General features: G+C 39.2%; 2 protein-coding genes across 4 annotated transcripts in view; both read left to right on the top strand.

The window, feature by feature from the left end:
- PIR (pirin) overlaps positions 1–13,924 on the top strand; it is a 30,980-nt gene that overhangs the window by 15,433 nt on the left and 1,623 nt on the right. For all 3 annotated transcript variants that reach the window (XM_063449178.1, XM_063449172.1, XM_063449186.1), the window contains exons 4-9: positions 1,775–1,858; positions 2,537–2,743; positions 3,566–3,650; positions 10,465–10,509; positions 11,629–11,711; positions 12,376–12,442. In XM_063449178.1, coding sequence (XP_063305248.1) covers positions 1,775–1,858; positions 2,537–2,743; positions 3,566–3,650; positions 10,465–10,509; positions 11,629–11,711; positions 12,376–12,442 — 571 coding nt within the window. The remainder of the gene's footprint in view (positions 1–1,774; positions 1,859–2,536; positions 2,744–3,565; positions 3,651–10,464; positions 10,510–11,628; positions 11,712–12,375; positions 12,443–13,924) is intronic.
- Positions 13,743–13,924, top strand: part of VEGFD (vascular endothelial growth factor D) — an 88,551-nt gene continuing 88,369 nt past the window's right edge. Inside the window, exon 1 of the mRNA XM_063449160.1 lies at positions 13,743–13,914. The gene's annotated coding sequence lies outside the window, so the exon portion shown is untranslated. The remainder of the gene's footprint in view (positions 13,915–13,924) is intronic.

Genomic DNA, 13,924 nt, shown 5'->3' with positions numbered 1-13,924 from the left:
TTCACTAAGAACTCTGTATAAACAGCATTGCAAGCTGAAATGCTACACATGCAGATTGCTTGCACCAAGGTCCCTTCTTATATGCAGAAGTGGCCGTGTTGTGAGTAACCCTTTCAACAATAAATAGAAATTAATTCCAGTAAAAAATAAAAGTCAAACTTCTATCTAGCAGTAGATGAGCGTAATTCTAGTGGCATTTCATCATGCTGTAATGTGTCCGCAGAGGCTGTCTTTAACAAGTAATCTTGACTAATCTAAAATTGTTTTATGACCAGACTCAAAGCCTGAGTGTCAGTAAATCAGATGAAAGAGAAATTGTTTTTAAAACTTGACCTCATTCACACAAGGAAGCCCCAGATATTGAAATGACGAGTAGCTTGTAACGTTATACCTTTTAGAGTTAATTTTTTACACCTGGGTACCACACGATCCATCTTGTTGCAATTTATGTTCTTGTGAAACTTTGTTCTGCCTATAACATTACGTCGTGTCATGTTGCTGTACACCGAGCAAGTTGCCCTGACTATGTATGTTTTAAGAAGTCATTGCTACTGGCTCTCCTTCCGTTGCATGTAAAATGTAATGTGCCGTGTATGTGTCCTTGTAATCACTATTACAGTCTGATATTTTTCTGTCTACCTATCTGAGCACCTGCTTGCTCCTGTGAAATATGTGTGCGTGGACATATATATAATTTATTCTTTGTTGACACCCTGTGATGGTTTCCAGTGTGGCTGGACTGGTTTTGGAACCACTGTTCATCTAGACCGAATCTGGCTTCTTACTTCAGATGTAGTTCCAGCACCAATGAGCATTTTCTTTTGTGTGTGTGTGTTTATTATTAGACCGTACATTCTATAATGTATAATCTTCTTCTATGTCATGCCTATGTGTTCAGCACAATAGTATCTGTTTGCAAGAAAATGATGCCTTTTGAGCCAAACATCTTCCAGTTAAGAAAACATTACAACGGTGAAGCAAGTTTCTGTGACAGACCTTCAATGCCGTGTCTATTTCACAATGGGAAAATAAAAAAACACGCTATGATTTCAATATTCTCTCTGTAGGAGTCCATTCAATATTGATTTTATTCTGATATATATTTTGTCATGAATGCATCTTAATTTATTTACATTCCTTGGAAACTTTTATTAAATCAGATACATTCATGTTTACCAGACTGTATATAATAGTAACGACTGTGGTTTTTGTGGAACTATCCAAGTTTGGCCGTACTGAGGTGTCCTGGTTTCTTCTGGCATTGAAGATTAGGAAATCTTCCAAACGTATTTATAGACAATAAAAGTTCATGTGATCTAAGTGACTTTGACAGTGGAATGAATTTGGTGCTCGGTGTGGAGGTTTGGGCACCAGAAATTGCTGATCCCTTGAAATTTTCACTACCCACGAACTCCCGAGTTTAGAGAGAATTGTATAAGAAAACATTCAAAAATGTTGCCTGATGTGACACAGACAGAGTTCTCCTATGACATACTAATGTTGGGGGTCAGAATTTATTGTAAATAACATGACTACATGGATACACAACTTGGACCTCTTAAAACCAACAGACCATTTTTTAAATATCACAATGTATCTGATTTATTGCAAACGGACCAAGGGGCATCCCTTAATGGCCACTGTCAACCACTCTTCCCAAATGTTACAATGCACATATCATGTTGAGGTGTTTCCAGGAACCACTTATTGTGACAATACATATTAGTTTACAGAGTTACGAAAAAAAACAACATTCTTTAATATTGTATTGCAGGTGTCCTACTTATTGGATGGAGGATCAATGGCACATGAAGACTTTTGTGGTCATGTTGGACAATTGGACCCTGGAGACCTGCAGGTAACCAATAATACACGAAGGTTGTGACTACAGGATCACTTGATTATATTAATTGTGGTGATGGTTAAATTATACTATATATAAACTCATGGAATTCCAGCACAGATTCCAATGGCATCTTCTGTACAACACACTTTGAACGTGCATGTGTCTTAATTTATTCCATTAATGCAGCTTTGTTGCAGTAAAAGTTTTATTTATGGTTTAAAAGGGTGGATACTTGGCATGTGTAAGTATTTACCAACCAAAACACTATTAAATTAATACTTAGTCATTGTAAATGGTGCCATTAATCATGTATTGATTGAAGTACAATTAAATATCCAGCATTTTTTTTTCCTTCTTCTTGTTTTAACATGTCATTTCACGATTGTACAATAGTAAAGCAATCCGGCAGATTGCTGTGTTTGGAGGCAGGTAAGAAGAGTTTCTTTGGAGCAAATATTTTTTCTTTGGAGCAGGTACAGATAGTTAAGTTACAAAATATTCATTTTAAACGGGGTCCAAACTTGGTTCTCCGTTTGATATTGGACTGCAAACACCAGAATTCTATAAAGTATAGTCCACCAGCAAATGAAAGGCCAATCCTATTTTAGAACCTTTTTATGTATTTTAAGTTGTCAAGTCATCCTTGTGTCAGAGCATGTGAATCATGGTTTGATTAAAATTTGCTTTTAGTGGATGACTGCAGGAAGGGGAATAGTTCATGCTGAGATGCCCTGCACAGATGAGCCTGCGCATGGATTGCAACTTTGGGTCAACTTGAGAAGTTCTGAAAAAATGATTGCACCGGAGTATCAAGAACTGAAAAACGCTGACATCCCGAAACCATCAAAAAATGGAGTTACTGTCTCAGTCATTTCTGGAGAGTCAATGGGTATTAAGGTGAACATTTTTTGTTCTTTGGTAAATTAACTGTGATGTATTTTCTGTTCATGAGCTACAGATATCAACAATTTTTAGAGCTAGGAAAAAAGAAAGGATATTAATATTACCACCAGCTGTCAGATACATGTACTACGTACAAGTCAATTATGGTGAAGGGATAACTGAAATCAACAATTCATGTTGAAATAGGCTATAACTCTAGCTGAGCTGAAGGACTTTCCAGATCAGCTAAAGTGGCCTACATTAAATGTATATTTGACAAAATGAGTACATCTTGATTTGACGAACCTATTCTTTAGTCTGTAACAGACTTCTAGACTTTACGCAATAAAACACAGATTTGTTTGTTGTGTCAACAAGAATTGGTTTCCCTAGCAAAATGTTGCACATAAAAACCGTGTATACCTTACGTGGCCAGATAAGAATTTCATATTACATTTTAAAGCATGATCACATCATTTTTGTATGAGCTTTATTGACGTGAATTCCTATATAACCACGATAGTCTGACATAATGTACCCTTGCAAATTGCACATTAAGAAGTGGTACATTTTTATTTAAGTGCATCACTATCTCTGATTCTCCAAGCTGCAAGTTCCACAATTTAATTTTTTGTGGCAGCACTTGGTTAAAATAATTTTATGTCTGAAGATAACCTGTAGCATTAGGATGCATGGTCGTAGATCTGACTCTGTTCTATTAAAAGTAGACATTCATTCATGCCATTCAGATTTTTTTGTTAGCTTACACTCTTATGAGTTTATACTCTCTATATTCACATTATAGCGTTTGATGTGTATTGTCTGATTAAATTGCAGTCTAAAGTTTACACTCGAACTCCAACCCTGTATCTTGACTTCAAGTTGGAAAAAGGAACCAAGTTTTCTCAACCAGTGACTAAAGGTAAGGCACTGATCAAAATACAATCTTGCTGTTTATAAAGTGTTTTAACAGTGTGCAGATATATTTCTTCACTGTACGTTTTTCATTCTGAGTACTGCCCAATAGACTAAACTTGCCTTCCAGTGTGAGTTTAATCTACTGGGCAGTACTCATCAGTTGTTCTTGAGGAAGGTAGGAACACTATTGCTCTACTGCCAGTGAAGGTAGAATGCAGACATAGTTCCTAGGAGTTGGGGTGGAGGACAAGAGAAGAAAAACTGAAGGGAACTGTGGCAGAACCAACCTCGCCACTGTGAACTGGAGAAGCCTGGTTGCTAGCCTCCTGCCCTGCGACTATGGCCCTGGGGTGTATTAACCCTGTAAGAAGGGTATTTGGGCACAATGGATGTTTATATGCTGTTCCTGGCCCTTTAAATACTGTGGAGCAGTATTACAACTTTTAAACTGGCACTTCGGATGCAGTCGAAGTGCCGAAGTCGTCGAAGTGGCCGCCATTACAGTCGAACACGCGGCAGCCGCCATTTTAATCCAGTCGAACGCGGTGAGCTGTACCTTCCCCTACCCTTCGACACTGCGGCTGGAGACTAAGTCCCGTTCGAAGATTTGAACACACGTTCAAACGGGACTTTGTCATTTCTGGGTGTAAAATAGACCTCTGGTAGACAATATAACACCATGGAAACAACCCCAGTTCCACTTCGACAGAAATCTAAGTGCGTTCGACGATTCGAACGCCGCCTTCGGATGGGACTTTGTTATTTTCAGGTCATAAATAGACCGACCGCACAGCCTGAATCTGTGGAACTGTTTTGGGCATGAAAATGTGCCTGCGGTCGGTCAAAAGTGACTTATACCTATCTCCTGAATGGCTGAACGGATTCATATGATTTTGGGGTAAGTTTGTATTTGGAATGTGCTGATTAATAATATGTAACTGTTATTAATATTGGATGTATGGTTTTAAAGTTATGAAAGTTGGGTTAAATGTATGATTTAACTGTACGGATAATTGGGTTACCTCTCAGGCTAAGGGGAGGGAATCTGTGGGATGTAACCATTGTGTGATTGGGTAATCTATAATTGGATGTGGGCGTCTCCCTTGCAGGGGAGAATTGCATAAAAGAAGAGTGTGTGTAATTAAACCTGAGTTCCTGTTTTAACCCTCAAAGTGAAGTGTCGTCTCATTCTTGGGGGAGGATTTATTGTATGCTGTTCCAGTTTGACTGTGTGTAAACCTATTCGTATGGTTTCCTATTCAACTGTCTGTGTGTAAACCTATTCGTATGGTTTCCTATTCAACTGTCTACAGCATTCATATGCTTGCGAGGATTTATATGCTTCTTCGGTTCGGTGATTGTGGTGTCTGCCAGAGTGCTTGGAGTCCTCAGGCAACGCTAGGAGCATCCTTCAACGGAGGTACGCAGTCGGGGTGCGAGGTGATCCGTTACAGGAACCTCTTAAAGGGAGGAAGTTTGTCTGAAGAATCAAAACTGATTGTTACTGGGAGAGTAGCTTGCTCGACCATCAGGTATAGATCATAAGCCTTCCAAATTGAAGGCTTCTAGCAGGCCGGCCTTGTGATTATAGGAACAACAGATTCTTAAAGGGTGATCTGGCTCAGCGAAAGGTCCAACATCAGGAATTTGTGTGTGTTTGCATGTGTGATTGCTCTTGCTGCAAGCCATTCAGTATAGTGAGTGCATATCTTTATGCATGCTGACACACCTGAAACAGGCATTGATTAGCATGTGCAGCCATTGGGAGCACTGTTAAGTAACCAGGTCTTGACATGTGACCAATATATTTTCCAGTTTCTCCTTGGTTTCTTTTTAAGTTCTCGAAGTATAACTTGGGGACCTTTCCAGGCTTTAAATTGAACTGACCAGAATCCAAAATCACTAAAGTATCACAGTATATTTTAGTTGACTTATTAAAAGATTTGGGTGGATACTCTAACATAAAACTTTTACCTTCTTTACTTTCTGTCTTGATTTGTGTCTATTTGGAGGATTGTCAACTTGTGATACTATCTTTGTAAGTGAACTTGTTAAACATTTGAAAAATGTAAATCCAATCGTACTCTATTTCCAAGCCTTGTTGATCTGTTTTTCTCTCTGTGCTGAAGAATTCTTTGTCAGCCAGGAGGGAACACTTTGACATGCCAAACAGCTGTATCGACGTGCTTGGGTTCCACCTGCTCTATGACACAGATGCTCTCATATTTACTTGAAGCTTGGTTAATGTCTTTATGACGGACCTTATCCACAGAACCGTAAATTAGCTTGTTGACTTTCTGAATGCATGTTTGTCTGGCTAGGGATTTCTCATTTTGGCTGAAGATATGCAGCTGAAACCTTTGCTGCATTCTGCCTGCCAGACGGATCTTGTTTTAACGTCAACATTTTATACAATTTACATGAAGTACAATATGTGCAGATACATTGCAGAGGTTGGAACACAACCCCCCACAAACAAAGATCATTAATTACTAGTGAACTGTGGCTGTACTATATCCCATAAAAGCCAGCAATTTCCATCCTGCTTAAACGGAGAACTAATTTCATAATTGATTCCTAATGTGAACATGCATCCTTCATACAATTTAAAGTGACTATGGCATTCCGAATGTGATGGGATCCATTGCATAGTCCTCCTAATTACATCTGTAGAATGTGCAGGCAGATGTTTATATAGAGGGTTGTTTGGTATGCAAATATACTTACTGGCACACTTTATGAACTCGTACTACTGTGTTGGTCCCCTGGGTGATAAGGAATTACAGATATAACCGGTCTCGGACAGATGTGTTTGCTTCTACTTATTCCAAAAGACTGCATGCAGTCTCACACAGTGCTGTTGCCATCTTGTTGAATACAGAGTTATTTTCAGGCATCGCTGTGTATAATCGGTATATAAGATCAAAGACACCGCAAACGGATATTGGTTAATTAAAGCCTGATATTTAAATTAATTCTGTTATTTTATGTTACATGCTGTCCTTAAAAAAAGTAGTGTTTAAAGAGACACTGTAAGCATCAAAACAACGTTTAGCTGGTTTTAGTAGTTAAATCAATTTGTTTATGCAGCCCTAGCCATATGTCCCCAACTTGTGACTTGCATTGCTTCCTTGAAAAAGGCTTTCTTTTTGTAGCATAGTGTGTTTACTTTAGAAGTTTGTATCTCCTGCTTTGTTAATTCAAATGGGACCTGTCATGATAAAAATTTGATTTAGCTCTTTTAAAGGAGCATAACATTTTATCTATACATTGTGCTAGCAGTTTTCAGACACTGAATAACAAGCAATTGCGAGCCAAGCAGAGCATGCACTGTGGTTACTATGGTAACTCCGTAGCCGGTGCTGATAGCGCTAGCTCGTGAGTTTAGGAACGGAATGACATGACGTCACTCCGTTCAGAAGCCGGGATGATGGCCAATGAAGCCAGCGTTTCAGTGTCATGTTGTTACAGAAGTGTGACACCCATCTCTTTAACCCCTTAAGGACCAAACTTCTGGAATAAAATGGAATCATGACGTGTCCCACACGTCATGTGTCCTTAAGGGGTTAATTACATCGCAGTGGGAGAGCAGAGGATCTGCTAAGCTGTGACCGTTTCCCTTTAGACACATACAGGAGGTTACTGTATGTTCTAGCAGGTAATTGGTAGAACTGAAGATAGTACATTCTAGATTAAACACTGTGCAATCAGGGAAGCTAAAAAAATGTAGAGCGGCTTAAGCAAAGTGATTTAAATCCTAAATGGCAGGGAAGATAGCAGTGAGACTGCAGATGCATAGTATATACACCATGCATGTTTCATTAAGCTGAAGTTACTTTGGTGCTTGGAGTGTTCATTTAACACATGAACAATATTGTTTCACAGATATCAGGGAAAATGTATCAACTCAAGTATTATTATGGGACAAAGTGCTAAATAAAAGGCAATCACAGTGGAAACCAATATTATTATTATTATTATTATTATTATTAACTTTTCCTGCAAAGCTTTACAGTATTGTGAAAGGTGGAATTTAACAATAAATGAGACAATTACAAAATAATACATAAACAATAGGTAGATGAGGAGCCTGTTCAGACGAGTTTACAGTCTAGAGGAGTGGAGTATAAAGGAAGAGCAACAAGGTGGAAAAGTAGCAGAACTCGAGGTGAGAGTGGAGTGTGGTCCTTTAGGAGAAAGCAAGAGACAGATTTGTGAAATAGAAGTTACTCTGGGAGGCCATAAGAAGCACTTCTGAAAAGATAGGTTTTGAGGGACTTCTTAAACGACTGAGGACTGGAAAAGAGCTGATGAGGATAGGCAGACTGTTCCAAAGCAAAAGAGCTGCCCATGAGAAATCATGCGAGCGTGAGTTAGCAGTAAGAGTGCAAGCAGCGGACAGGATGTGGTCACCGGCAGAGCGGAGAGACCGAGAAGGGGCATACCCACGAATCGGTGAATAAATGTAACAAGGAGTTTTATAAGTGTTAGTGTTTTGCATTGACAACTATATGATACAGGAAGCCATTGTAAGGATCAACAGAGGGGCCATATGTGAGAGGAGGGACTGGAGAGAAAGATCAGCCTGGCGGTAGCATTCATTACAGATTGTAGAGGGGCAGTATGGCAATGCAAGAAATTACCAAAGCATGAACAAGCTCCTTAGCAGCATCTTGTGTAAGAAAGCGTGGATGTGGGAAATGTTTTTAAGGTGGAATCGACAGGTTTTAGCAACAGACTGGATGTGAGATGCAAAGGTGAGGCCAGGATTAAAGATAACACCAAGATAACACCAAGACCGCAAGCTTGCAGTATTTAGAAAACCGAGGGGGACCAAGAACAAAGCCTTGGACGAGGAGAGGAGATGTCAAAAAAGAGACTCTCAATGAACATAGGATGTATCTGAACATTTAGCACTTTGCGCTTAAAATCACGTGTTTTGCTTTGGAAAATCTTCCCATTATTTCCTGTTCCTGCCACTACTTCCCAAGAACGCAAACATGCCATGGAATGCGGATTAAACTATCTGCCCTCAGAATGACATCTATCCTTGACAATTACAGAATCCTTTATATACGTGAAGAATACGATGTTGCACAATTTTCACATGTTTATTCTGTTGCAACTTTTTTATTTTTTTTATTCACAAATTAAAATTGCAGAACAATTCATAGCAGACTATGATTAGAGTATGATTGCTGTGTTTTTGCAGAGAGAAAATCTAGGCATCTTGTTTATGGTTTGGACTGCTCGCACATTCTATCACATTATATCAAATAAAACAAAAGCCCTCAGTTGTGAAATAATATAGCAGAGCTAGTTTTGTTGTTGAAACCGTTAGATTTTCCAGGAAATGCCATTGTAGCAGTTCCATAGGTGAAACTAGTACATGAGGTAAGTATAGAACATACTTACATTTGCTCTCTTATTTGTAAGTGGTGGAGCTGTCATACTGAAGCAGTGGACGTGCTCATTGTCACTAACGCACCCTCCTTCAAGAGGGTGCGTGACGTGGTTGTGGTGGAGAAAGGGTTAACGTTCACTATTTGTCTGCACTCGACTGGAAATAATTATAAAATCCCCCTTAAGATCACCCACACTTAAGCATAATAATATAAATATTCCTATTTTAACGCTCCCACCACCAAGAGGTGGAGTTAAGGCATATATATAGAGACAATAAGTGACCACCCCCTTGTGCCCCAGACCAACATCAATCCAAATGGAAACATTTGGTTCTATCTTCTCTTAGCTACTTGCCACAGAAATAAGATCTACAAATTTAATATTTTTCCATTCCATAGATAGATTACACACCTTAGTTGTGACCCAATATAGTGGACATCACAATCCCTTCCCCTATGGTTAATTTAACCTCTCCCCCCTCTTTCCCCTCCTCTCCTCCCTTCTCCCCCCCTTCTTCCCACCTCTCCCCCCCTCTTTCCCCCTCATTCCCCCTCTTTCCCCCTCTCTCTCTTCCTGCCAACGGGCTGTGTCTGGGAGGAAGCATCCCATACTACAGGGATCCAGTCGCGGTCTTAGACGCCCGCAGTGCCTGACAGGACCCTTGTTTAGCGATACCCATCGGGTGGCCCTAAATGCTTGGACCACCTGACAGAACCTCAATTTTTTTTCTTGTAGAACCCTAGGGTTACGTGGAACATCAGTTGTAAAATGCTGGTATAGATCATGTCCCTGCACTTTCACTGTTCAATTTTCTACCATTTAGGAATTAAATCACTTTATTTCTGTTTATGCAGCTCTAGCCACACCTCCCCTGACTGTGACTTGAACAGCCTCCATGAAAAGAATGTTTTAATTTTCAATCTTATCTCCTGCTTATTAACCATTAATCATACACAGATAGCTCCTACATGCTGTAGCAGGCTGTGCTTCCTTTTTATGAATTTAAGTATTTTGTCATATTCACTCAAATATTTATTAAACGGACGCCTTGAATATGAATCTGAGATCTAACATAACGTAAACATGTCAGCCATCAATTTACGGTCTAGTTTTTAAAATGCCAAGATACCTTGTATAAAGTACAACATGGTGCCGAGGCTTGTGAGATGAGGTTAAAACACACACCTTCCTCATATACACTGCATTCCATAACACACTACATCCCATACACACATACACTCCACTCCCCGTGGGGCAAACTTGAGGGCGGGTACCTAGAGCCCAGGCCTTAAGTTGTGCAACAGTTGACAAAATTTCTCATGGCAGCCGTGTGTGTATATAATAAATAATGTGAGTGCATACAGCATTTTCTAACTTTATTTAAATAATATTTTAATATTTATTTATTGCAGGATGGACTGCATTTATTTATACATTGGCTGGTTTTGTGTATGTCGGTAAGTTTTCTGTACTTTTTTTTGTGAAGGATCATGACTTTACTAAGGATTTTTATTAAGTTTGATAAATTGACAATCAACATGGGAATAGGTAAAATAAGGAATAAATCCATAAATCAAAAAAATATACTGCTTTGTATTCGTATGCATGAAATATAAAAGCCTGAGTCACTTAATACAGTACTTTAAAGGAAAAATCATACAATACATAGCATTGGCATGTATATGAGTCCAGGACAAAATACCTGCGATAATAGGAGATTGCCTTGTCTGTAGACTGGTTCAATATATCCAAGCTACAGATTATACACAGTATAAAATAAAGTCCCAGATGAGTGCATAGATGGCAATATAGTGGACAGCTAAACTTAGTGGAGAAGAAGACGGGAGGGGAGAAGAAGGAAGGAGTTTTTATAAAATGGATGATACAACAACAAAAAAAAAGTGCAAAATGGCTTTGGGATGTATTGATTTAAGTATGCTGCTATAATGGGTGGGGACATTCAGAGGGTTCGCCTGCAAAATGAATAGTCGTTTCAAGCTTGGTGTCAAGATAAACCAAGGTCAGGAGCTGTCTGGAGAACACAGGATCAAGAACACAAATACAGGGACCAGAGTCAATGAACTGACATTGCCCTGTCAATGTGTTTTATACCTCGCTGATTTGGCATCTGCTTCAGGTGGACTGAGATAGAACGGAGCAGTCACAGGAAAAGTCCAGCCCCCTAGTGCTGGAGACATAGCCAGGTAGACCAGGGTTAGAAATACTCAGAGGAATAGGAGTGGCTGTGAATTAAAGGAATTAAAGCAGGCCCAGGACCGCAAAGTGCCCAGGTTCAAATCCCCTGTTGGGCATTTCTGGGACGACCATGTCTGCTCCTTGGGGACAGTTCTTTGGTGTTCCTGAATGCAGGACACCAGGGTACAAAGCGCGATTGTGGGACAACACCCTAAAATACGGGTTGTCCCTTTAAAATCAGGATAGTTTGGAGGCCAGCAGTTCGGTGTTTAGTGAGCATACCTCTAATAATAGGGGTGCTGAAATAACAAACCTCATACAACGGATCGTTGTCCACATGTAATAACATTTCTAATGTAAAATTCTCATTTTATTAACAGGACCACCGGACGCCCAGCAAAAAATTGAGGCTCACCATACAGCAGTGCTGGATGATGGTGATGAGGCCCACTTCGAAAACAAGGTAATATCGCAAGTTACACTTTTCATTACATCTTTACATAATAGCTCTGTCACATCTGCCGTTCCCAAGAGAAAGCTTTGTATCTGACCCCATGGCCCTTGAAATGGACGGTCTTAAACTGCTATGTGCTATCTATAAAACAAGTTACAACAAAGTAATGTAACACATAGGCAGTTGCATTATAGTTCAGCATTTGACATGGAATCGCAATTACGTTTTAAAAAAAAACGTTTTTAAAAAACACAACAAATTGAAAGGGTTTTACACTCATGGGCTTTGTTTGTTTTTTTTTTTTTTTTTTTTTTACTTGTCGCCTTCAAAATCCATAATAGTTTTAACTTCTGTCAGATTGTCTTTTATTTAATCTAGTGCTGATTATTTTGCAACCATCCATTGCTTTTCAATGTCATCTGACAGAAAATGCTGCAGCCTGAAAGAGCACACAGTTTACTTCTTCGAAATTTACAATATTTAGAAAGTAAAAAGAATAATGGGATGGCTTAATATAATTGTATTAAGATATCACAGAAATTGTCAGCGTTCCTTTAAGCTCTGTACAACCTCTTCAGAGTATAGTGTATTGTTGGGGGAGGGAAGGAGGATATTGCTTTTAGGTTTATTTGCAGTAATCGTTCCTTACGTTGGTTTATTTCCTCTGCTGTAGGATTGTGAATTAAGTCATTTCGTCTTAATTGCTGGTAAACCAATTAACGAGCCTGTTGTCCAGCATGGTAAGAAACGTTGCATCTTTTTCCTCAATATTTTGTTTCTTTTTCAATCTTTTTTTTGTGATTTTTGGAGAAAGTAGATCATTAATAAAGACAATATAATGTATTTTTCTTGATGTAGGTCAAAGTTGCGAAAAGGTTAAGGCTAGGTGGTGGTCAGTATCAGTGTAGGTGTTTTTGGTAGTAATGAGTTTTATTAGTAATGATGCTTAGTGGCTGCTATTTAAGATTATGCGTGGAAATCAGGCCAATGTGAAAGGGACACTGTAGAAACTAACTTTTCCACATCTTTAAAATAGTGTTTGAAGTCTTCTAGCACCAACCTCCCATTCAGAGTTAAACCCATTTTAATGTTTTAATGCTAAACGAAAACCCTCGGCTTTCACAATTCCTTGTGCTGATTGGGTTAATGAGGAAGCAATGGAGAATATCCGCTTACTGCCTATAGCCTATCACAATGCCCATTATTGTTATGAACTCGTATGGCTGGAAGAAAGTGGGATCTTAGCCGTACCTCCAATCATTTAACGCTGAATAGGACAGCGACACAGGCACTTTATAACAAATCCATTTAGATGAAATGTGCCTACAGTTCCCCTTTAATAAAGTGGATTCTTACTAGATCCCATATACCAGTTTAATATAGAAGTCGGCTTTCACCACTGTTGTGGAATTAAAGGAACCTCGATCATCAAGAGTGTACACTTATTGATCTGTTTTTCAACAAAGCGCTGTGCAATAAGCTGGCGCTATATAAATACCAATAATAATAACAAAAACGGGGAATATGAGAACTCTGAAATAAGTTTTGAGAATATTAGCAGCTTGCCCTTCAGTAAATCCCAACAAAGGACTCAAAAATTTTAGCTCGATTGTGCCATTACAGAGTGAACCTATACCATTGCACATTGGACTGATCCCACCCGTAAGGGCAGTTCAGAACCAATATGCCAGCAAGTTCTGTCTGCACAAGATGGACAGCAACTCCTGACCATCGTTTGGGTCTTCTTTGGGCCTCATCAGCTGTACCTGATACCCCTCTAGGCACAGTGAGGGGTTGTTTTATCTCTCGTGCAGAAAAAAACGTGCCAGCATTTCAGTTCTGACTAACCTTATGGGGAATGCCTTTTGTTCAGTGACGTACTGCTTAGCGATAGACAAAGAGGGAGATTTATAAAAGTGTTCTGATCAAAAAAGTGGTACTAGAATGTAAAAGAGAGAAATCATTGTGACTTTCCAACGTTTTTTTTTTGGGGGGGGGGGGGGGGTTTAGACTACTTTTTAGAACAAACCACTTTAGCCGTTCTCCAGTGTGTGTATTTTGCTGCCCTAGTCTCTCTAAATATATTAATTAAGAGTGAACTGTTGACGACAACCACAGCTTATGTATGGAAGTGTAACTCCTATCAACCTCAGGCAGCCAGAAACTTGTATGTCTGCGTTCTGCACTGAGATTCAGGTCTCGTGATTCACATGTGCAATATG

This window comes from Pelobates fuscus, chromosome 1 (assembly GCF_036172605.1).
Source record: "Pelobates fuscus isolate aPelFus1 chromosome 1, aPelFus1.pri, whole genome shotgun sequence".
Lineage (NCBI taxonomy): Eukaryota > Metazoa > Chordata > Amphibia > Anura > Pelobatidae > Pelobates > Pelobates fuscus.
The sequence above is the reverse complement of the archived record's forward strand: the minus strand, read 5'-3'. Positions and strand labels throughout refer to the sequence as shown.